This window comes from Dromiciops gliroides, chromosome 2 (assembly GCF_019393635.1).
Source record: "Dromiciops gliroides isolate mDroGli1 chromosome 2, mDroGli1.pri, whole genome shotgun sequence".
NCBI classification, from domain to species: domain Eukaryota; kingdom Metazoa; phylum Chordata; class Mammalia; order Microbiotheria; family Microbiotheriidae; genus Dromiciops; species Dromiciops gliroides.
The window spans coordinates 2,054,814-2,080,190 of record NC_057862.1 but is presented as its reverse complement, the minus strand read 5'-3'; the positions used below and the strand labels follow the sequence as shown (position 1 = coordinate 2,080,190).

General features: G+C 47.8%; 1 protein-coding gene across 3 annotated transcripts in view; it reads left to right on the top strand.

Moving 5' to 3' along the window:
* Positions 1-14,054, top strand: part of DPYSL4 (dihydropyrimidinase like 4) — a 64,719-nt gene extending 50,665 nt beyond the window's left edge. For all 3 annotated transcript variants that reach the window (XM_043988044.1, XM_043988045.1, XM_043988046.1), the window contains exons 13-14: positions 12,276-12,447; positions 12,853-14,054. In XM_043988044.1, the coding sequence (XP_043843979.1) occupies positions 12,276-12,447; positions 12,853-12,944 (264 nt within the window). In that variant the 3' untranslated portion in view covers positions 12,945-14,054. The remainder of the gene's footprint in view (positions 1-12,275; positions 12,448-12,852) is intronic.
* Positions 14,055-25,377: the final 11,323 nt, after the last annotated feature.

Here is a 25,377-nt window from a genome sequence, read left to right as displayed (position 1 = left end):
CCTCAAACTCCCAGAGAAGCAGCCCAGGGAGTGAGGTCAGGAGGAAAGCTCCCCACCCTCCCCCATGTAGCCTCGCTGCAGGGTGGTGTACAGACACAAATAATGCCAGAGAGAGACATCCAAGGAGGTCACAAAAGTGGTCAGGCTCCTCAGAAGGAAAGAAACTGAACTCTAGAACAAGTAGATTAGACAATGGGGCTCACCAGCCTCAGGCAAAAGGTAAGGTCTGAGGGCTTTCTGACATGGCTGTCTTTTTTGAGGTGGGGAGCTAGGGAAAGAGCAAGAGGCAACTGCATTGTCTGAGGAAGCAGGGCCCCCGGCCCTCACCCCTCATTGGCATCTCTTCCAGTCTCTAGGACCCTAACCAGGGCTGCTGCAGAAAGGCAAGGGAGTGTGCCCTGTTCTTGGTGGCTTTTCCCCAAGGGGGAGCCACTGCCATACTCCCCAAGCAATTCAGGCTGGCATTAGGAGTGGCAGTTCTTCAGGGTCCAAGTGCCAGGCTTTCCTTGAGCAAGACTGTGACCTAGTTTATGTGTGTCTGCACTCTCATCTTCCCTTTGATGACTGGCCTCTGTTCTAGAATCTCAACACTCCCCTCCATACCCCCTCCCTCAACAACTCCAGGGCCACAAAACCCTCCAACACTTTGCCCCTTCCCCTCCCCTTCTTCCAATAAGTTCCCTTCAGTCCTATGACAGACAAGGGCCTTCACGAGCTGCCTTCTCCAGGGTTATTTGAAAGATGAAGGCCAAAGGAACTTTCAAAGGGTGACTTCATCTTAATATAAGGGAAACTATCCCAAAAGCCAGAGCCTCATTCCCTTGGAATGGGCCGCCCAGGGGAGGAGGAATTCTGCCTCATTGGAGGTTATTGGGGAAGACAGAATTGAGCTCTAGTGGAGGGGAATAAATACCTTGTCATGGGGGTCTCTGAGGGCTTGACTGCATTTTTCTTCAAGTTGAAGACTGTTGGAATATAGTCTCAACGCATTTCCTCCCTCATTTCCCCATCTCTCCCTCTCTCTCTCCCTCCCTGCCTCCCTCCCTCCTCTCTTCCCCCTCCTTCCCTCACCCTCCTTCCCTCCTTCTTTCTCCCTCCCTCCCTCTATCTCTCTGTGTCTCTGTCCCTGTCTGTCTCTGTCTCTGTCTCTCTTTCTCTTTCTCCTCCCTCCCTCCCTTCCTCTCTCTGTCTCCCTCCATCCTTTTGTCATCTGTCTCTGTCTCTCTCTGTCTCTCTGTCTCTCTCTTTCTCCTCCCTCCCTTCCTCTGTCTCCCTCCATCCTTTTGTCATCTCTTTCTGTCTCTGTCTCTGTCTCTCTCTGTCTCTCTGTCTCTCTCCCTCCCTCCCCTCCGTCCTCTCTCTCCCTCCTTTCTTTTTCTCCCTATGAAAAGCCTTCCTGCCCCTTGTTTTTAATTTTCATCATTAGGCATCTCTCTCTACAAATGATCTTTATGTTCTTGTTCTCTAAATCCTAAGAGAAGAATATAACACTTAGTGGGCAAGGGGTGGAAAAGGAACTTTGTCAGGTCCTTTATCTCTTTCACACCCAGCACTCTTGTTCCTTTCTCTTATTTCCCATTTTTCCATTCCTTTCCACTTCTAATCCCCAGCTGCATCCTACCTTGTCCTTTGCCTCCTCCAAATGGGCCCAGGGGTAGGTGGACACCACAAGCTCTGTCTTGGGCACACTCCCAGCCCTTCCCCACCCCCATACTCTACTCAAACCCTCTCTCCACACCCCTCCCCCCAGGGAAAACTGCCTTTGGACAGTTCTTGGACATCCAAAGACCCCACTGCAGTGCCCTGCCCCAGCCTGCCCTCCCATCCCATGCTCTGCTCCACAATCCTCTTTCTCTATCCCATCCAAGCCAATCACTAGTTTTCCTCAATTATGTGAATTGTTCAGCTCCATGGGACTGGTCTCACCTAGGGGTGGGAGAGCAAAAGCTGTGGATTTTACACCAGGTTGGAATAATGGGCATTTATTACTTCTTTCAATGTTCTGCCAGTAGAGCATGATGAGGAAGATGAAGGCATGGGGAAAGTGGAGGAGAGACAGAGACAGAGAGACAGATGGATCAATGACAGAGAGACCCAAAAAAGAGAAATGGACAGTAAGAGAAAGACCTGAGGACTGTCAGGACTTTCAGAAGGAAAGAAACTGAAGTCTCAAATGCTCAGCATGATCTGTGGGCTTCCTCACTCCCTGGGCTGTGAGCAGTGCCCATCCACACCTCTTCTTCAAAAGGCCTGGGCAGGCTTTGGGGGGCCCTCTCTGGCAGTCTAGGAGAATAGGGTGAGCCCTAAGCTTTCTGTCCCTGGGAGCCTTGCCCTCTGTGGGCTCTATCCTGCACCACTGGGATGGGAGAGTTCAAGAGAGGAAAGGAAGGAGAGAAATGGGGGCCAGGGAGGTCTGGACCAGGTATGAGAGAGGTACCCAGGCCATCGGCCATCACTGGAAGGTCTCTGGGCATCTGATATGACCTCCTTCAAGCCACCAACACTGGCCTGATGACTTTTCAAAAGTGAGGAGATCACCTCACTTGAAAACCTTGTACTCCCAGCATTGTAGGCACTGGCTTGCACAGCTGTGTGTCTCCTCTTCTTCTCTGAGTTCTATTGCCTGACTTCTGCCTCCCCTTCCAGGGCCATGTTATTGATGGCCCACCCTCTGCCCTTTCTGACTCTCCCCTCTCTTCTGGGGCTTTCTGCTCAGCCCAGCCAACCTGGGCTCACTGACATATTGGACTGGGTCCTATTGGGCTGGTAACAGCTTTGTGTCTTGGGTTTCCCAATCATTTGCAGGCCACTGAACAAAGACTAGAAGTTTCAGAGACCATTTGAGGCTTGATGTAAGGAAAACCCTCCTCACTCTCTAAGACTTAAATGCCCCCCCCCCCCCGCAATGCGAAGCCTTGCACTCCATCTGGAGGTCAGGAGCTCTACCACCCGCCTTGTACTGAAGAGGCACGGCCACCTGATTAGAAACACTTCTCCTTCATTTTGTGTGTTAATTCTGTCTCTGCTGGATCTATCCAAATCAAACCCTGCAGAGACCCCATCCAGGGCTCCAGCATTAGCACCCTGCTCTTACCCCATCCCACCTCCCTTGGACCCTCTACATCCTAGGAGTGTCATCTAATGAAAAAAGAACTTGGGAATGGCTACTCACAATTTCATCTCTTCTGTGCTGTGTTATTTTCAGAACAAAGAGAAAAATACAGAGATCAGCTTCCAGCAAGGAATGTCTTGCTAAGAAGGAGAGCTAGGGAAATCCCATGGGTTGCTCTTAGAGGTAATGGTTCTTTTTTTTGTGAGGTAATTGGGATTAAGTGACTTGTCTAGGGTCACACAGCTAGTAAGTGTAAAGTGTCTGAGGCCAGATTTGAACTCAGGTCCTCCTGAATCCAGGGCCAGTGCTCTATCCACTGTGCCACCTAGCTGCCCTGAGGTAGTGGTTCTTAAAATAGGAGGCACTAGTGGGTGCCATAGTAGGGAGGGAGCTCCATCTCCCTCAAGTTCAGGTGTGACACATGGCCTCTGAGGTCATGTCAATCCTGAGTTTCTTCAATTCTGAGACTGTGGGACTCTGATCTATTCACCATGGGGAAGGAAGCTTTGAGGGCAGTTTTTGGCCATCAACAGCATGGCCCTGGGTGTTTGGGGCAGAGGACCTAACCAGAGGCCAAAGCTGAGCCAGCCCTCACCTGCACGTTGCCTCGTCAAGTGGTGTTTCCTGACCCTCTGGTCACTGTTTTGTGGAGTGCGGGCACATACATGTTCATTTCCAGCATGAACAGCAGCACTGACAAGTCTTTCCTTAGACCGTGACAGCCCTGGCAGCTCCTGCTCATACAGAGTCTCAGGTGCAGCATGCCCTTCGGCCCCGCCCACCTCCATCTCTTTCTCTTACCACCTCCTATAGGAAGCCTTTCCTAAATGGGGCATCTGTTCCTCTTCTGGCCGCCATAGCTCCCGTATTCCCCCCATTAGAAAACATGATCCTGGAGGTCAGGGTCAAACACCAAATACCAGTATCTCCCTGTACTTTGACCTCATCCCCTCTTTCTTTTGGGGCAGCCTGGCCACCCCTCCCCTCCCCTTGTGTAAGTCACTCTGTGAAGAGGAAGGGAGAAAGCAGGGCCAGCCACTGAGAATCTCCCCTTCCCCTCCCTCAGTGCCCCCCCCACAACCACACACTTCAGAAGCACATCTCACCTGTGCCTCTTAAACAGAGCCCTCCCTTCCCCTGAAGAAGAGCCTCATTGGTTGTGGTGATGAGGCAAGCACAGTCTCAGGTAGAGCCCCACAAAGCTTCAGGGCTCCCCAAGGCCAGACTGCATCAGCTGTCACAGGACCAGACTGCCTGAGGCCAGTCAGCTCAGGAGCAGAAGTGGGACTGTTGGGTGATGAGTCTGTGGGCAAAAGTAACACACACTAGCCAAGGAAGGGAGGGGGTGTGGAAATCACTCCACCAGAGAGTGCTTCCAGAGGATAACAAGGAGACACAGCTTCTGAGGCCAGGAGGAGCTGAAACACAGGGACAAGATGCCTGTGCTCTAGTCCTGGGAGGTTCCAGCGGGGGGGAGCGAGTTTGGGGGTCCCCAGGCAAGTGTCTGTGGCAGAGGCTTGAGACCCAGCAGGAGGGGTCTGAGGAGGAAGGAGGGCTCCTTGGGTGCTGGCCTTTCCGAAGACCCTGAGCCAGACCCCATGGCTATCATCTTCTGTCTCTATTTCTTTCTCTCACCTTGAGCCCTCTTTGCTTCATGTCTTAGAGTGGCCTGGGGCCTTTGCTTATTTGCAGTGAGATAAATTCATCAAACAAGCCTTGTATGTAAAGCACTAAAGGGTTATGTAAGTGGTGGCCATCATTGTTTCCCAGAGGAAGAAAAAGGAGGAAGAGGAGGAGGAGTGGGCCCAGGGTTAGGGGGACACCACAAGCTCTGTCTTGGGCACACTCCCAGCCCTTCCCCCCCATACTCTGCTCAAACCCTCTCTCCACACCCCTCCCCCCAGGGAAAAGTGCCTTTCGACAGTTCTTGGGACATCTAAAGCCCCCACTGAAGTACCCTGTCCCAGCCTGCCCTCCCACCCCATGCTTTGCTCCACAATCCTCTTTCTCTACCCTTATCCAAACCAATCGCTAGCTTTCCTCAATGATGTGAACTGTTCAGCTCCATGGGGCAGGTCTCACCTTGGGGTGGAGAAGCAAAAGCTGTGATTTTACACCAGATTGGAATAATGGGCATTTATTCCTCCCTTCCATGTTCTACCATCCAGGATAAGTCATCTGGCTTTCCCCCACTTATGCTTCTAGGAATGGGGGTTCATAGTGACCCACCTGTGTCCCTAGTGGTTAGAACTACAGCTAATTTTTCTCATGCCATCTTCAGGTGGGTCTTTGAGATGTTGTCTTGGGCTCTCAAAGGCTAATCCAGGAGAAAGCAATATCCAGGAAATTCTCCTCATACCCCTGAGGCAACATGACTTGCTGTGCTACTGGGGCAGCCTGGGGCTACTGCCAGAGCCCAGCCTGGCTCAGTCTAGGGCAGCTCATCAGGAGCAGGGGGTGGAGCCCTGTGGGAGGCAGGCTAAGCCTCTGGGAGAGAGAGGCACGAGTAAGGGAGGGCCACCTTTGTGTGGATAAAGGACTCCCTCTAAGCCACTGGGCTCTTTGGCATGTGGGAGATGTACCATGTGGGCACACTGGGGAGACAGAGTCTTCCCAAAGGCCAGCCCTGAAGGTGGGAGGGTGATCCTAGGAAGACTCCCTGTGGAGGAAGTCAAGAGTCTCCTGAAAGCCAGGCTGGGGCACTAAGTGCCCCTGATTGTCTGACTCACACTTGTTGTTGGTGGCAATGGGGAATACTGGGGAGTCTGCAGAGGGGATGGAGGTGGAATGCTCGCTAGGTGTTTTGAACCTGCGATGATCAGAGCTGGGGTCTTTGCAGGCAAGGCAAGACAGAGGGCCACTGGTCTCCATCCTCACTTTCTCAGACAGAGAAGGGGACAGGCTGAGAGAGAACAGAAACAAGCAGAGACCAGGACCCAAGAAGGGGCACGAGATGCTGCGAGGCCTGACGAGTGTCAGGACTTTCCGAAGGAAAGAAACTGAAGTCTAAGATCTTCAGAGGGGCCTGTGGGGTCCCTCAGCCCTTTAATGTGAGGAGTGCTCATAGTGCCTGGGCTCATCCGCACCTGTCTTCAAGAGGCCTGGGCAAAAGCTGTTTTGGTGGGGTGGACAGTTAGAGCAAAGGACGGTTATGAGACTAAGGAAGGACCCGGCACATCCGGGAGTTAAAACCCAGGTTCCCCATAGGTCTCTTGGGACCAGACTGTTGGAACACTTGCTTGGGTCCACAGTGAGCAGGCACTGGGCCGATGAGACGTCATGGAGTGAGCTGAAGTTCTGAAGGTGAATATGATAGCACTGAGAGATCCAGGATAGAGGAAGGACCGTCCTGGGAGGAGGGAAGTGATGAAGCCCATACCTTATGTTGGTGGTGCTGCTAGGGATGGATTGGAGAGCTGAGACAAAGATGGAATCCATCAGTGCTGGGACACTTAGAGGGAGCGATAAAGGAAAGACCTGCTTTCCTTACATTAACACCAGTTGGTCTTGCAGTGCTCTTGTGCCTAGCTCTCTGGGTGAACGTTTGTTGTATTCTACAGGGAGAAAGCAAGAGTCCTGACCAGAGGTGTTGACTTCTCCTTGTGTCCATGCACAGAGCGATGCCTTCATCACTATTTGGAGAGATGCACAGTGAATCTCTATATCTTTTATTTTATCACCTCCACCAACACACCCTTTATCTTTGCACTCCTCTCTCTGGTCTTCTCTTAGACCTATGGCTTACGGGTCCAAGGAGGTGCCCCAGGATCAAAAGATGATATCCTAAGGGTATCTGGCACCCTCCTATCATCTCCCTTCCCCTTTGATCTACCCACCTTAGTCCATCTCCCCACCCACCCATTGCCCAGGTCCCAGCATATGCTAGCTGCTTTTTGTCCATTCTAAGCTCCCATTTTGGTGCTCTCTCCAAATTGGCCCTTCCCAAAGTACCCTGTGCTCGCAGATACTCTCTCCTTCCCTCATTAGTACTGATCACTAAGCTCCCAGTGCTTGGGAACCTTTTCAGCTCCCAAGTCTGATCTTATTTGTTTGTTAGGAACAGATACTGAGATGAGAATGACTCCTATCTCCCCTCTGAGCCTGCTCCTAATGAAGATCATTGACATCCCTTTCTTCCATGTGCCCCCAGTGGGCAGTACATCTGTTAACTCTTCTGGCTCCATCTTCAGATATTCCCCCCAAGGGAAGAGCTTAAAGTCTATGGAAGTAGAGCATGGCTGTTGTCAGTGACCCTCAAGCTGCCAAGGCTTCATGTAGGAACCCAGGCTTCGAGTGGGTCAACTGTCTAAGGACCAGACTAGCTAAGTTTGGAGAGGCTCATTCCTCCACGGGGTCAGAGAATTGGACCTTAGGTTGCTGGGCTTCTAAGGCCAAGCCAAAGAGAAGAGCTTAGCTCCCAAGGACTCTATCCTGTAGAGTAACCATTCCCTGGGGCGCCATCTATCTGAAGGACCATCCCAGGAGCCAATTTACCTGAAAGGAGCCTGAAAGAAACGCATTGATTTGAGAAGACTGTATTTTCAAAGAAGCAGACCTTTTATCAAGGGACAAAGGTTGGGGAGCCTATAGCCTCCCACTTGGGAATAGAGAATGTCTCAGACCGTAACTTCTGACTGGTGGACATTTAGCCAGCTTTGAGATAATAGGCAGGGCCTCCAAGAGATAGCTGTGGAGTGCTGATCAAGGTGAGGTGCCTCATCTCTAGCTCATGGTCTCTCTGCCATCTCTCCCCCCTCTCCTCTGTCTCTCCTCTCCTCTCTCTGTTTCTCTCTCTGTCTCTCTCTCCCCTTTAGTTGTTATTTACCTTTTTACCTTGCTTCCACCCTCCCACTCCACTGCCTCTTCCCTGTCTTTGCCCACCAAGGCTGAATCCCCTGAATAGACCCCAGAAGGGAGGTTAGAAAAGGCCAGGTTTGCCTTGCTCTGTCTCTCTTCCACTTTTAGGATGCCCCCTTAGGCTGAACAAGATGGATGTGTAGAGAGCCAAGACTTTGCTGAGGCTAGCTTGCCCTCCCTCAGGGTGCATTCCTTCCCCTTCCTCAGAGCTTTTGACCAGAAACAATGCCAATTTTCCCCTAAGGGTTAGAAGGAAATCCAACTAACTCCCTTAGGGTGGTGGGGGTGGTGGAGCATGACAAGAATCTCCTTAGATGTGTATGGTGCTCATTTTTATTTACTCTTCTCTGCATTGGGGGTGGCATTTCTGTTAATTCCTCTCCTGCCATCTTAAGGGCACTTCCTGGTGTATGACCATAGCTATATTAGGGAAACAGCTAACAGCATTTGCTGTTAAAGGATGGGACCAGCCAAGCCCAGAGACACTTGGCATGGGCAAGGTGGCCACTGGTGATCAATTCTTTGTTCAGAGCCACTCTGTGCTCCCCGGAAGACCAGTTTGCTCTCTGTCAAGTGCCTTCAGGTTAGGGTTGTTGGGGGAGAGGGGGAATGATGGTTGCTGGGGGGGGGCAAGGTGAGAGTTAACTCTTCCTGAACTGTGCCCCTAGTGAATCCAACCTCACCAGAGAGGAAAAATGGGGGCCAGGGAGGTCTGGGCCAGGTGTGCGAGAGTGGCCCAGGCTATTGACCATCACCGGGAGGTCTATAAGCACCTGGGAAACTCCACTGCTGCCTCCTGGGGACCAAGAGCACCAGGCACCCACCCTGCTGACTGCAAAAGGAGGGAGCTCTTGTCGCCTCTTCTGGAAACCCTGTGCACAATAGCACTGAGGGCCCTGCCCTAGCTTGTGGCCAGGAAGGAATTCTGGCCCAGCTGTGGGTGTCCCCACTGCCTCCGTATCTCTTCGTTCCTTGGCCAGCTTGTGACTGGGTCACCTGGAACTTTGTTCCCCTCCCATTAACCTTTCCTCCATCCCAGTTGCCTAAGCCCCAGGCAGGCCCTCATGCCTTGTGCCCCTTCCCCTCAGCCCAGGTAGTCAGGCTGAGTGACATGTCAGGCCAAATCATATTGAGGTACCCAGTGTGGCGGCAGCTCTCCCAATGGCATTTGTAGAGAAAAGAGCAAAGAATGGAGGTTGGACAGGCAATTCTGGGCTTGATGTAAGGAAAACCTTCCTCACCCTCCATGGGGTCTCTGCTTGGGCAGGCTTCTCATCTCTCCTGGGATCCTTTAGCATAGACAGAGAATAGTTTGTCCCACAACCTTCAGGGATAAGACCATAAAGTTTTTGACACGGCCATGGGCAATTGGAGGCTGTGATGCTTTCCTAGTCACCCAGGGCTGATCTTTCTTTTCCTTCCTCACACACCAGACTGGGAATGACTAATAGCCTCCTCTCACCCTTCTTGGGATGAGGAATAACACTGACCTGGAGGAATTAGTAGCTGGTGCTTGTTTTAGGGGCCCTCTCATCCTGTTCTCTTCAGAACTTCCTTGGGACCTCCAGCTCTCCCAAGGTGCCATTCTTAGACACAATCCAAAGAAGGCTCCACCAGGTTGGGGCCAGGTTCCTGCCCAGGTGAGCAATGGGTGTCTGATGGACAAAGCCACTGAGGGCACAAGATGACTTCAGTGTGTCTGGAGGTAGGGAGCCCCCACCCCATCCTTAAAAGCCTTGTAGTAGGGCCATGGATGCTGTTGGGGCATAGGTCATAGCTTCACACAATTCAAATGGAATCCACTGTCATTCTTAGCACACTGTTCTGACTCTCCTGGGACAGAGCGGGGCCAGGCAGCTCTGCACATCCCAAGGTCCAACAAGGGCCATCAGGAACCAGTCTAGATGATGTTCCCCTCTATCCTGTTAAGTCACACTCAGCTTTGTTCATGCCTGCCCATTGGATCAGACTGTGGGCCTCTCCCAGCACCAGACAGCCACGTGTGGGCACTCAGTCCCAAGCACACACATGCACATCTATACATGTATGCACGCATGTGTGCTTCCTCCCCGCATCTTCCTTCTTGGACCACAAAATCCGTGCTAGCCCTATAGGGAACGTGCTTTCTCTCCCCTCTCTGTCCACCTTCCCCTCCTCCCCTCTCCTGTTCTCTGCTTCTTCCCACTCATTGCGTCTTCAAAACCTTGGCCCATGTCATGAGCCTCCTAAGGCCCGGCCACAGTCACCCTCCATCTTGGATAATAAGCCTGTGGAGAGCACATGTGCGCTGGCCCATCCAGCCAAGGCTGTCCTTCCTTGGGAGAGCAGGAGGCTGGTGAGGGGAGTGAGTCTCAGTCCGGGCTTCACTGAGGAGGGATGGGAAGTGGAAGGCCAAAATGGCCACACAGCTCTCATTTCCTCTTGTTCAGAGAGACTTGTGGCTCCCCAGGGGAGGCTTGGTGGCATTCCCTCTGGGGTGGGACCAAGGCCTCCTCTCTGGGGGCTTCTTGTCCTTCAACCCAGCAGTCCTCTCCACACCTCTGGATGCTTCTGCCTCCCCCAGAGCACACTCTCCGGCCAATACCATCATGTTAGCAGGGCTTGAAGGATAGAACCATTGACACATGGGCAACCTGCTGGAAACTCAGAAATACTCGTTCCCAGGTGGCCACAGCTGCTGAAGACCATCTCCTGCAGTGGGGATTGGCTGCCCTCGGCCCTGCCGCGGGCAGGGAGCTTCTGGAGGCATCGTTCCTGAGAGCATGGAGGCACCGTCTCTGCCCGGGACTTGAGAGAGACGTCTGAGCCTCAGCTCCAGATGCTTCTCCCAGAGATGTTGGAGCCGGGGGGGAGCTTAGAGAGCACTTAGCCCGACCCTTTCAATGGCCGGAGAGGGGGAGGGGCTGAGTATGGCACAGAGTATTTGGGGGCAGAGTGAAGACTGGCTAGGCACCCAGATGCATCCCAGCTGGCGCTCATGTCTAGGGTCTGAGCCCCCAGAGTAAGCTTAATTAAGGCACGAGCCAGACCTCTGCCCCCCCTTTGTAAGCAGCTGACTCAGCCCCCATCTGCAGGCGGGGAGGAGAAAGTAGCGACCAGCCAACTCCTGTCAGCGCTGAGTCCCATTGGGAGAGGATGGGTGGTGACCTGCTGTTTTCCGTCATTTGAGAACAGCATTGGTCTCTTCTGTGAGGAATGAGCATGCCAGCCCAGGTAAAGACAGGGTAGAACCCAGTGATACAGAAGGGGCAGCGGGCCTAGATCAGAGGCAAGGCCTTTGGGGCCCGACAGTGCCAGAGGAAGGGATGGCAGGAGCAATCTGTCCGGCTGTGCAATGCGGGATGCACCATGAGGCCCAGCTGGAGATGGATGAGGGTCACAGAGCCTGGGCCTCCCTGCAAAGTTCTAAGCAGCCTTGGTCAGTGCAGGCCCTGGAAGGACCCAGCATGGAATGACCAAGAACCAGGAGGGCAGAGGCCATGCCAGCACAAAGGACAGGCTCCCTTCTCAGGGTGCCTGGGGAGCCCTGTCCCCTGTCAGATGTGGGGGAGGCCCTCTCCCCTATGGCCTAGACTCGACTCCAGCTGAGTAAATGGGAGGTCAGATTTCTCTCCCTGAGTGGAAATCTCCCTCACACAAGAGCTCTGCATCTCAGTTGGGAGCCTGGCATAGCAGGGTCTAAATATTCTGGGCTAAAGGCCTGGACTGGGAATTAGCAGAACCGGCTCTAACCAGTCCCAAGCCTACTTCCCCTCCCCCATACCCCCACCCAAAGGGTTGAGTGCAAAGAAGTCCTTACCCCTCCCCAGACTTCAGTAGGAAAAGGGGATGGGACTGGGTGGATGCATCATTCCCTTCAACATTGGTTCGGCTTTATTCCATTGATTAGGATTAATTCATGCTGAGACAATGTTTGGGAACCCCCGCCCCTGGCTTTTTGAGGGGGCACCCGGGAGTGGAGTCCTTGACCGGGGCTGCTTGCATTTGGGGGATGCGATCCTTCCCAGCTGGATTCTGGCTCGGTGGCTCGGCCTCCCTGCTCAGCTAACGTGGGGCCCGAGTGCCTGCCTGAGTTTGTAATCAAGATATCGGCCATGCCCAATGGGTACGTGCACCTGTTGGAGGAGCTCGGCACCACCCACACACATGTCCCCAGGAGACGCAACACCAGGAGCCCATCCCGTGGGTGACCCATCTCAGGGGTTCCAAATGGACTGGGACCAGGCCCGCCTGAGGCCCTCCCTGCCCAGGCTCTGCCCTTATTGTTCTCTGTCTCTGTCCCTTGCTCCTCCCTGCCCACCGCTAGCTGGCAGAGATTCACGGCGTACCCAGGGGTCTCTATGATGGGCCAGTCCATGATGGGATTGTGACGGCCAAGTCAGCAGCCCCAACACCAGCCTCCAGAATCACCCCCTGCCCTGGCAAGATCATGGCCCCAGCCATCCGCAACCTGCACCAGTCTGGATTTAGCTTGTCTGGTAAGTGCCTGGGAAACGGGCAGGGAGAGAGAGCCCGGAGCCCCCTCATTGTGGGAGAAGTGATGAGTTAGGAACCAGGGGGCATTGGGGATGGGATGGGCCAGGTAACCTGGTGACCTAGGGCCCAGGGTCTCTGAGCTCCTTCACCCCCAGCATACTAGAACTTTGGAGTTGATCAGTAGAAATTCGAGCCTGAGGGGAGCCATGGCGGGAAGCAATTGGCACAGAGCCCCCGGTGTTTTATGGGATGTAGTTGTCTTCTCCTGCCCATCAGCTGCCCCCATGGGACCCCATCAGCCCACAGCCCAAAGCCCTCCACACCCTCTGCCCATCTGTCCAAAAAGACTCCCTGGGAGTCTGTGATAGGTGAGCAATCTCCAGCTTCCTGTCTTCTCTCCCTGCCAGGCTCTCAAGCTGATGACCACATCGCCCGGAGGCCGGCCCAGAAGATCATTGCCCCTCCGGGAGGGCGGTCCAATATTACATCTCTGTCCTAGGAAGGCCTTTCTGGCCCTCAGCACTGGTTCTCATTGGCCACCTACTAAGAGTCTTTGGAAAAGGGCCCACAGTAGGCCCCCCTTTCTGAGCAGTCTGGGTCCCACTGTAAGACACCACCCCAAGAGAAGGCAGGCCCAGGGCGTTTGCACTGCCCACACATGCCAGTGCAGAGGGGGCATTCCCAGATCCACAGGTCCAGCTGCTGCCTGGCTTCCTCCCATGCCCACCCTCCTCCAAGGAAGAAAGTGGGGGCCAGAGAAGGCAGCTGGCTCAACCCCTCATCAATCAGTCAGGGCTGGCTACCAAATGCTACAGACGACACTTATTCAAGACCCTTCCATTCCCTTCGGCATTGAGCAAGCGTCTACCATGGGCTGGACGCGGGCTGAGCACAGAGACACAAAGACAAAACTGAAACACTCTTTACCCCGAAGCAGCCCCCCTGCCCAGCCCCCCGGGAGCCCAACCTCAGCAGGCTGGCCAGGCTCGCCACTGCCATTTAGAACAAGAGGAGCCTCTCCCTCCTTGCCACTTGTCCTGCTGCCAAATTCTTAAAGCTGAGATCACCAGGAATAACGGTGCCCCATCTGTGACCTTTGTCCCTGGCCAGGACCTCTCCTATCCACACTGCCATGAGACCGTGAAGTCCTTACTCATTTCCCTTCAGGGGCCTGGACTCAAAAGGAGGCCGGCTTTTGCTCAAGCCTGTGCAGTGACAGCTGGCTGGCTTGTTTCACCTGGACAAGGACCAAATGTTAGCCCAGTTCCCGGCGAGTGTTAAGTCCAGTTAGATAGCTAGTGTTTGTATTTGTTAGCAAACTGCGATTTCACTAGAGCTCTTGGGAAGCTGCGAAGTGACCGACTCTTCTCCAGCTTTCTGTGAATGATGCATGCTAGCGGTAGGACAGACCATGTATTCCCTGAGAATGGATGCATTTGACCAAGTAGCCAAAACCCTGTCAGAAGCTGGGTTTCTTTAGCCTGCCCCCCCTCCTATGTCTTGCATGGGATCTTTGGAAACACAGTGTCCCCATCTTTCCTTGGTGTCCTTTGCCTCTTAGTCCCTGAAAACCACCCACTAATAAAGGTGCATTCACCCCCTCTTGTCAGCTGGGTCTGCTTGGGCCTGTGAGTGGAGAAGGATGGGAATGTGGACTGCTTTGCCCTGGGAGGAAGTCTGGATATCCCCCCAGTGTCCATCTGCCCATTCGTCCGTCCGTCCGTCCATCTGTGCAGCTGGGTGAGGAGAGCCCCTTCAGCCAGGCTGGGAGGGACGGGTGCCCAGCACAACTTTGGGGTGTGGCGGGCTATTCTGGCTTCTTTCTCCCAGCTGTCCAGATGCCTATAGTCTGAGCCAGAGGGGGCAGAGAGAAGATGAGAGGAAAGGAACAACAAAGTATTTTCTTAGTGGCAGCTTTGTCTCAGTTGCACAGAGCATGTGTTCTGTGATGCTGGCTCTTCTGGGCACACATTTAGGAAGAGGAAAACAGCATCATTGTTTCCCTGTTTCTCTAGGTCATCCTTGCCTTCCATAGCATCATGGGATGTGGATGCTCTGACTGTAATTTCCCGGGGTAAACAAACTGTCCTATCCAGAGAGCCCCTGGCCTCAATCTTTGGAGTTCGAGGCTCCCTCCCTTCCCAATTTCCATGTAGACAATTTCACTGAGTTCTTTAGAAAGATGGCCCTCCTTAAAACAGGGGGAGACCTCAGTGGGTGGCACAGAGTAGACTTATTGCTTGTAGGGCTGTGGACTTGGGGGACAGGGGACCCCACTTGGTGGCAGTCTTTGGAGAGCCAGCTTGTGTGGAATGGGCTAGAGCGGCCAATGGCTTCACCTCCATACGGGGTCGGGGTTGCAGAGGCGGGGTCCGTGCTGATTCACACCCTTTCTGCCTTCCTGGGCAGCCTTGCTAGTTGCCTTGGCTGGAAAGCAATCCCTGCCTGGTGGCCAGCTCTTTGGTGATGAGTCCCTCTGCACTTAGCTAGGCTGGGCCTCAGACGAGAGACCCCCAGCCCACCACGGAGCCTGTACTTGAAGCCTTTCAAACGTGGTAGGACCTGCTTAAGCTCACAGCTCCACTGGCAAAGCCAGCAAGAACCCAGGGTCACCTCCAGGCCACGGGGAGGCGGCGAGCATGGGATAAGAGTGAGACAGCGAGCTTGGGTGTGACTGACTGGCACTAGTCAGCCAGAAGTGCAAGGTCTGTGGGACTCTTCCTCAGATTTTCAGGATAGATTGAGAGCATGGTAACCCGCCTAATGCCGAGGGGATAACCCGATCTAGGGCCCACAACATTTGAACGAGAACAAGCGCTTCCTTGAAGACCGTGCGCCTGTGGACGCTGCTTTTATCAATCGAAAGCTCTCTGTCCTTCCCACTCTGGGCCATTTCTCACCCATGCAAGACAGTCCTGGCTCACAGGCTGTGAGCAGAGCTAACTAGAGTCCTTCCTAGCTGGCCATACAATTCAACAAGCATTTATTAAGCGCCAACCATGAGCCAGACTCTGACTGTCACCACTGTCTGCCCTTTAGGCTGCAAATGTGAGAGCAGACCCAGGCATTCCAGTAGCCCTTTCCCACCTTGTCCTCCACTGTCCCGACCCTAAAAGTCATCCCTCTGCTATAGCCTGACCACCCCTGATGAAGAGGGCCTGAGCCACAGCTCAGTTACCATCTTTCTCCTTCTGGAAGTCTTAACACAGAGAAAACGATCATAGGAGCAAGAATTTAGAGCTGGAAGAGCCCACCAGAAGCATCTACATGGGAGTCCCCAGATGGAAGGGATACAGGATGAGAAATGGGCGAGCTGACACAACCAGAGGTGAGCCTGTGAGGATGAGCCCTGCCTTTATAAGAAGTAGCATTCCCATTCAAAGCAGTCCCTGATGGCTGTAGTCTTCCACTTTAAAGAAAGCTCCTCGAGATGGAGGAAGGAGCCCCTCCAGACAAGAGCCTGGGTCTGGGCTGCCCCTTGCTTTGACATCCTAGAGGAAATGTGCAAGGAGGCCAAGTCTGCCCCTAGCCCAGACCTTCCTTCCTATCCTTTCTGACCCTCATCCAATCCTCTCCTTCACAAGACCCCTTTCTAACTGCCACCCTCAACAGCCCCCTCAGAATGTTCCTGTCTTGCCCAGGGAGGGGACCTTGTTCTAAACTGCCAAGACTCTTAAAGGACCCCCTTACTCCATCTCAACCTCCCCCTTCCCCTGCTCCTGTCACCTGGCTCCTCCTGGGCTACAATATAGATATATTCAATATAGGTATCCCTGCTATCTATAACGACCACCACCAGGCTTTAAACAAAACAAAGACTATATAAAACTAGTGGGTTGTCTCAGCCTTCTCCCACCCAACCCTTCCCCCCAAATCCTTCCCCGGAGGACGTTCTATATAATGTTCCTGAAGGGATAACGATGGTTGGTGAGCAAGTGGTGATGATAAGCATCTCAGGACCAGAAGACAGAATGAACCCCAGAGAAATGGGTCCCATGGAGGGGAACAAGCTGGTAACACCAATCGCCAAGGTGCACATCAATAGGGACACCCACGAGCGCAAGAGGGAAAACTGGGGAGACCAAAATCAGGGAGAAAATGGATCCACTGGGGGTAACCTCAAAGAGCAAAGTTGCATCATTGCCATCTAAGGTGGGGATGCCCCTGCTGGGTTGGAAAGGTCTTGGCACACCTTCAAACTCCATAAACATGCCAGCTCTGGTTTTTGTGATGTGATGGGTCAGGGCTCCATCAGCAATGCCAAGTAATGGTGCAACTGAGAACAGGAAGGGTTTGAGATGGCAGTGGGACAGGGAGAGACTGCTTACACCTGGCTTCCCAGGCACCAACTCAGTTCAGGGGGATAGATCCTAGATCTGGAAAGGGGAGAAGTGTAGGTTGTGAAGGGTTTCAAGGGCCAACATTTCTATTTGATCCCAGAGGCAAGAAGACACCACTGGAGGTTACTAAGCAAGAAAGTCATATGGTCAGACCTGGACTTTAGGAAAAAACATTTTGGCTGCTCTGTGGAGGAGGATTGGGGAGGGAAGGACTTGAGGTGAGAAACATTCCAAGCCTGCTGCTCTCAGAAGATGTCATGAAGAGTCCAATGGTCATATTCCAGACATGCATATCAAACAGTGCATTATGCAAACTGACCTTGGGAGGAAACCCAGCTTGTCATGTTTGTGCTCAGGGCATGGCAAGGATCAGTCCTTTCTTTCCTGGCTCTGAGATGAGTCACTTTATTGAACACTGGGCTTCCCTGGCATAGTCCAGGAAAGACAACTTTGATCTCAGGCCATTCAGGCACAGTAGTAGCTGAGAAGAAGCCAGGCCAGACCCTGAGGATTTCACTGCCCATGGGCCTGACCTCAAGTGTCCCTCTAGAAGTGAGGAGGGGATGGAGCTCGTCATAGCTCTCATCCTTCTCTGTTCCTCCTTGCTCCTTAACTGCTTAGTTCTCACAACTATAAGGCTGACTGAAGCATCATTAACCAGAAATTACAACATTGTCCCACAAATCAAATGATGCTGCTCTTGCCTGTAAGAGAGAGGCTCTTGGGACATGCAGACCTACAGAACCCTGTGAAAATGTGCAGGATCCCTGAAAGATACAGAGACCCTTCGCCCATCTACAAGGACACAGTTCAAATCACAAAAGGGTTTTATTTAAAGGAAGCAGAAGACAAATCAGGGACACCTACATATTAAATCAACTGCCCCATGGGGCAGCTAGGTGGTGCAGTGGATAAAGCACCAGCCCTGGATTCAGGAGTACCTGAGTTCAAATCCATCCTCAGACACTTGACACTTACTAGCTGTGTGACCCTGGGCAAGTCACTTAACCCTGATTGCCCCACAAAAATAAAAATAAAAATAATAAATCAACTGCTCTTAATGGTTTAGCCAAGCTGACCACCTCTTGTCTCTTGCAGGTAGCATTCTTGTCTCCAAGACTTTGCTCAGGCTTCCCTTGGAACTGGAATGCACTTCCTCTAATTATCCCTCTCTTCCTTCCAGACTCAACTAAAGCACCATGTCTTGCATGTGTGTGTGTGTGTGTGTGTTTCCAATAACATTATTGTTTGTTTGGTTTTTTGTGAGGCAACTGGGGTTAAGTGACTTGCCCAGGGTCACACAGCTAGTAAGTGTTAAGTGTCTGAGGCCGGATTTGAACTCAGGTCCTCCTGACTCCAGGGTCAGTGCTCTATCCACTGTGCCACCTAGCTGCCCCATATTTCCAATAATATTGTAAAGATTCTTGTTGTCTCCCCAGTGATAGTAAGGACTGGGGTATTCCTTGTATTTGTATCACCAGGATTTAATCCACTGTTGAGGCCTAGCACATGATGGATGGTTAATAAATGTTTGTTGATTAAATGTCTAGTAGGAGCCGGGCACAGTTTTAGGTTCAGTGATAGAAGTAATAAAAAGAAACAGTCCCTGGCCTTGGATGCTTACAGTCTCTCCAGGGGAGAAAAATGTACAAAAGTAGGTCAGTAGCATAGATAAGTAGGTAGGGAGGAAAGAGATAGATGGATATATAGATGGATGGATAGATAAAATGGATAAATGAACAGATGGATAGAGCTAGATGTTGACAGAGTGATAGAGATAGGGCTAGCTAGCTGGAAATGGATAGCTTCCTGTGTACACATGACATACCTGGATAGAAATGGATACATAAATAAAGTTAGAAACCTATAGATAGATATAGACAGAGGATGATAATGATAGATGATGGATAGAAATATATAGAGATGATTGATAGATGCATAGTCAGATAATAAATGGATAGTTAGATTAATAGATAGATCAATAGATAGAAAAGAGATAATAGATGGAGAGATAGGTGATAGATAAATAGTATGTAGATAGACGATTATGATAAATAGTAAATGTATAGAGCTAGATATTGAGAGAGTGATAAACCTAGATATCTGGAGATGTATAGATACAAAGATAATAAATAATATAGTTTGATAGAAATGGCTAGATATAAAGCTAGATGAAGACAGATAAATAGGGACAGTGGATAAAGCACCGGCTCTGGATTCAGGAGGACCTGAGTTCAAATCTGGCCTCAGACACTTAACACTTACTAGCTGTGTGACCCTGGGCAAGTCACTCAACCCCAATTGCCTCACTAAAAAAAAAAGACAGATAACTAGAAGATAATGGGTAGAGCTGGATGGAGGTAGAGGGTAAACAGAGATAGAGCCAGAGATAACTAGCTAGAGATAGATGACATATGGATAGAGGGAACATGGACAACAGTGATGGTGAGGAGGAGGAGGAAGATAGGTAGAGATAGATAGATGATAGATTATGAGGTGGCAGCAGGACTTGGTAGAAACAGGGAAGGTGAGAAGACAAGGAGGGTTGGAGAGGATAGCAAAGGTGATGAAATCTGTTTCAGACATTTTGACTTTAAAATGTCAATGACGCATTTAATTTCACCAGGTATTTGGAGATATGTGATGAGCTCAGGAGAGATATTAGGGATGGATATATACATGTGTGAGTAATTTGCATAGGACTGAGAAGTAAACTCCTGACTGGGGTCCTCAGGAGATTATGGAGAGAGAAAAGAGCCAGGGTAGGTCGTTGAAACAAGCCCATGGTTTGGGGGTCTGGTGAGGCAGCAAATGACATTGAAAAGGAGTGGTCAGACAGCTAGAAGGAGAACCAAGAAAGAGCAATGCCATGCAAGTCCAGAGAAATGAGAGTGTATAAGAGAAGGGATTGAGTGTCAAGTGCTGCAGAGAGGTAACGAAGGATGAGGATTGAAAAAAGACCACCAGATTTAGCAAATAAGAAATCACTGGTGACCTTGGAAGATTAGGGCAGAACTATATTGTAGTATGTTTAGAAGAGACTTGGGATTGAGAAGGTTAAGGTAAAAGAATAGTGAACATTGTCTCTTTAGAAATATTTTGTTTAATAAAAACACTGGAAAGCTTAGAAATAGGTGTAGCTTTCCTTAAAATAATGAGCAGTATCTACCTAAAACCATCAGCAAGCATTATATGTAATGGAGATAAGTTAGAGGCCTTCCCAATAAGATCAGGGGTGAAACAGGGATATCCATTATCACCTCTATTATTCAATATTATTCAATAGAAATGTTAGCTTTAGCAATCAGAGAAGAAAAAAGAATTAAAGGAATTAGAATAGGCAAGAAGGAAACAAAACTATCACTCTTTGCAGATGATATGATGGTATACTTAGAGAATCCTAGAGAATCAACTCAAAAATTACTTGAAACAATTAACAACTTTAGCAAAGTAGCAGGATATAAAATAAATCCGCATAAATCATCAGCATTTCTGTACATGACCAAAGAAGTCCAGCAGCAAGAGATAGAAAGAGAAATTCCATTTAAAGTAATGGTAGATAATATAAAATACTTGGGAGTCTACTTGCCAAGACAAACCCAGGAACTCTATGAACACAATTACAAAATACTTTTCACACAAATCAAATCAGATCTAAATAATTGGAAAGATATCAATTGCTCATGGATAGTCTGAGGTAATATAATAAAAATGACAATTCTACCTAAATTAATGTACTTATGCAGTGACATACCAATCAGACTACCTGAAAATTATTTTATAGAGCTAGAAAAAATAATAACAAAATTCATCTGGAAAAACAAAAAGTCAAGAATATCAAGGGAAATAATGAAAAAAATGCACAGGAAGGTGGGGTAGGTGTACCAAATCTGAAACTCTACTATAAAGTGGCAGTCATCAAATCTATCTAGTTACTGGCTAAGAAATAGAGTGGAGGATCAATGGAATAAGCTAGGCACAGGAGGACACAGTAGTTAAGTGACATTAGTAATGTACTGTTTGATAACCCAGAGACTCCAGGTTCTGGGATAGGAATTCAGTATTTGACAAAAACTGCTGGGAAAACTGGAAGATAGTTGGCAGAAATTAGCATAGACCAACATCTTATACTTATACTAAATATAGGTTGAAATGGGTACATGATTTAGACATAAGAGGTGATACCATAGGTAAATAGGAGAAGGAATAGTCTACCTTTCAGATCTTTGTAAAGGAGAACAATTTATGACCAAACAAGAGATAGAGAATATTATGAAACTGCAAAATGTATGACTTTGATTACATTAAATGTAAAAAGGTTTTGTATAAACAGAAGCAATGCATCCATAATTAGAAGGGACTGCAGAAAGCTGGAAAACAATTTTCATGGCCAGTACTTCTGAGAAAGGCCTTCCTTTCTAAAATATATCAGTAACTAAATCAAATTCTATAAGAATCCAAGTCATTCCCCAATTGAGAAATGGTCAAAGGATATGAACAGGCAGTTTTGTGATGAAGAAATCAAAGCTATCTATTGTCATATGAAAAATGCCTCTAAATCACTTATTGATTAGAGAAATGCAAATTAAAATAAACTCTGAAGTACCTACCACCTGACACCTATCAGATGGCTAATATGATTTAAAAAAAAGGAAATAATAAATGTTGGAGAAGCTGTGTGAAAAATTGGAACACTAATGCATTGTTGCGTGGAGCTGTGAACTGATCCAACCCATTCTGGAGAGCAATTTGGAATTATGCCCAAAGGACTATAAAGTTGTGCATGCTCTTGACCCGGCAAACTACACTTTGGGTCTTTTTTTACCAAAGAGATCATAGCAAAGGGAAAAGGACCACAAGTACAAAAATATTTATAGTTGCTCTTTTTGTGGTGGCAAGGAATTGGAAATTGAGGGTTTGCCCAATCAACTGGAGAATGGCTGCACAATGTTGTGGCATATGAATGTAATGGAATTCTATTGTGCTGTAAGAAATAATGAGCAGGAGGAGTTCAGAGAAACCTGAAAGGACTTGCATGAACTGACGATGAGTGAGCATGAGCAGAACCAGAAGAACACTATACACAGCTATCATCAACATTATGTGTTGATCAACTGGGATATATGAGATTCTTCTCCCCATCCAATGGTACAAGAAAGTTCCAAAGGACTCATGATGGAAAAGGCTCTCCAAATCCATAAAAAAAGGAACTGTGGAATATGGATCTGATTGGACCCATACTATTTTCTTTTGGTTTGGTGCTGCTGTTGTTTTTCTTTTTTTGAGGTTTTTCCTTTTGCTCTGATTCTTCTCTATAACATGACTAATGCAGAAATATGTTTAATGTTATTATGTGTGTGTGTATATATAGATATATATATATATATATATATATATATATATTATATATAATTATATATAACCTATATCAGATTACCTGCTGTCTAGGGGAAGGAGAAGGGAGGGGAGGGAGAAAAATTTGAAATTGGAATCTTACTATAAACAAATTTGAAAACTATATCTACATGTAACTGGAAAATAATAAAATCCTTTTATTTCAAAAATATTTTGTTAAATATTTCCCTATCACATGTAAAAAAATTTTAACAATCATTATTTTTAAAAATTTTGAGTTCCAAATTCTCTCCCTCCTTCCTGTCCCCTTCCCCTTGAGAAGGCAAGCAAATCAATGGATGATAATACATGTGAAGTTATGCAAAACATAAGTTCATATTAGCCCACATTGCAAAAGAAAAACACAAACAAAATAAAACAATAAAAATAAAGTTTAAATGTATGCATCAATCTGATTTCAGAGTTCATCAGTTCTCTTTCCTGGAGGTGGAAGCATTTTTTCAGTATGGGTTCTTTGGAATTGTCTTGGATCATTGTCTTGATCAGGGTAGCTGAGTCTTTCACAGAAGATCCTTGCAATATTGCTATCACTGGGTTACAATGTTCTCCTGGTTCTGCTTACTTTACTTTGCTATGAGTGCATACAAGCCTTCCTAGTTCTTTCTGAAACATCCTGTTGCGTTTTTCTTATAGCACAATAAATTTCATCACAATTATATATTACAACTTGTTTAGCCATTCTCTTATTGATAGGCATCCCCTCAATTTTCAATTCTTTACCATAACAAAAGGTAGGTGCTTTTCCATTTTCTTTGATCTCTTTGGGATATACTGACCTAGTGGTGATACTGATGGATCAAAGGGTATGCGCAGTTTTATAGCTCTTTGGTCAGTTCCAAATTGTTCTGCAGAATTGTTGAACAAGTTCACAAGCTTATTAACAGGGCATTAACATCCCAATGTTTCCATATCCCCTGCAGCATTTGTCATTTTCCTTTTCTGTCAGATATGTGTGAGTTGATATCTTGAAGCTGTTTTAATTTGCAGTAGTGATTGAGAACATTTTTTTTCACGTGAGTATCATTAGCTTTGATTTCTTCTTCTGAAAACTGGCTGTTCATATCCTTTGACCATTTATCAACCAGGGAATGGCTATAATTTCTTCTAAATTTGACTCAGTTCTCCATACATTTGAGGAGTGAGGTATTTCTCAGAGAAACTTACTGTAGGGGCAGCTGTGTGGTGCAGTGGATAAAGCACCATCCCTGGATTCAGGAGGACCTGAGTTCAGATTTGGCTAAGACACTAGCTGTGTGACCCTGGGCAAGTCACTTAACCCTCATTGCCCTGCAAAAAAAAAAAAAAGGAAACTTGCTGTAAAAAAAAAAATTCCCTGTTTCCTGTGTTTCTTCTAATTTTGGCTACATTAGTTTTGTTTGTGCAAAGGCTTTTAATTTCACATAATCAAAATTATCTATTTTACTTCTAATAATCTCTATTTCTTGTTTGATCCTGCACCATTCTCTTATCCATAGATCTGATAGGTGCATTTTCCCATGCTCTCACAATTTAGATCACCCTTTATGTTTAAATCATTTATCCATTTTGACCTTATCTAGGTATGTGGCATGAGATCTTGGTCTCTGCCTAGTTTCTGCCAAACTGTTTTCCAGTTTTCCTTGAAATTTTTGTCAAATGTTGAGTTCCTACCCCCAAAACTTAGGTTTATTATGATTTACATTAGATTATGCTGTTCATTTACTGCTGTGTATTGTGTATTTATTCTATATACTGATTCACTACTCTGTTTCTTAGCCAGTAACAGATTGTTTTGATAACTACCACTTTGCAATGCAATATAGTTTGAAATCTAGAACTGCTAGAATGTCTTTCTTGCTTTGTTTTGTTTTTGGGTAGACTGTCTTTCTTAACATATTTTCTTCACTGATTCCCTTGAAATCCTTGACCGTGTGTTCTTCCAGATGAATTTTGTTACTATTTTCTCTAGCTCTAAAAAATCAGTTTATTTAGGTAGAATTGTCATTTTTATTATATATTATTATATGTAATATAAAATTATTATATTATTATATATTATTATATTGGCTTAACCCACCAATGAGCAATTGCTATATCTCCAATAGTTTTAGATATGGCCTTTATTTGTATGAAAACTGTTTTGTAACTGTGGTCATATAATCCTTGGGTTTGTCTTCACGGCAGATTCCCAAATACTTATATTATCTGCAGTTATTTTAATGGAATTTCTCTTCCTATCTCTTGCTGCTGGCTTTCTTTGATAGTATATAGAAATGTTGGTGTTATGTGGATTCATTTTATATCCTGCAACTGCTGAAGTTGTTAATTATTTCAAGTAATTTTAAAAGTTAATTCTGTAGGGTTCTCTGTATCATGTCATCTGAGAAGAGCAATAGTTTTATTTTTGCCTATTTTTATTCCTTCACTTCCTTTTTCTTGTCTTACTCCTGCAGCTAGCATTTCTAATATACTGAGTAACAATGGTGATAATGAACATCCTTTCTTCACACCTTATCTTATTGGGGAAACTTCTAGCTTACCCCCATTACAGATAACACTTGCTCTTAGATTTAGATACATACTACTTATAATTTAAGAAAGGCTCCATTGATTTTTACACTTCCTGGTGTTTATAATAGAAATGGTTGTATTGTGTCAAAGCCTTTCTCTGTATCTATTGATATAATCATATGATTTTTGTTGTTTTACTACTGACATGGTCAATTATTCTGATAGTTTTTTTAATATTGAACCAGCTCTGCATTTCGGGTATAAATCCCACCTGGTCATAGTGTATGATCTTTGTGATACATTGCTGTAATCTCCTTGCTACCATTTTATTTAAATTTTTCCATCAAAATTCATTAAGGAGGGGGGAGGCTATGTGGCACAGTGGATAAAGCAACTGGCACTGGATTCAGGAGTTCCTGAGTTCAAATCTGGCCTCAGACACTTGACACTTACTATGCTGTGTGACCTGGGCAAGTCAACTTAACCCCCCCACTGCCCCGCAAAAAAATATAATTAAGGAAATTGGTGTATAGTTTTCTTTCTCTGTTTTTGCTCTCTGTATTTATGGTTTCAAAGTCATTTTTGTGTCAATAAAAGGAATTTGTGGGACTTATTTGCCTACTTTCAAAATACTGTATATAATATTGGAATTGATTGTTCCTTTAAATGTGGGTAGAATTTACTTGC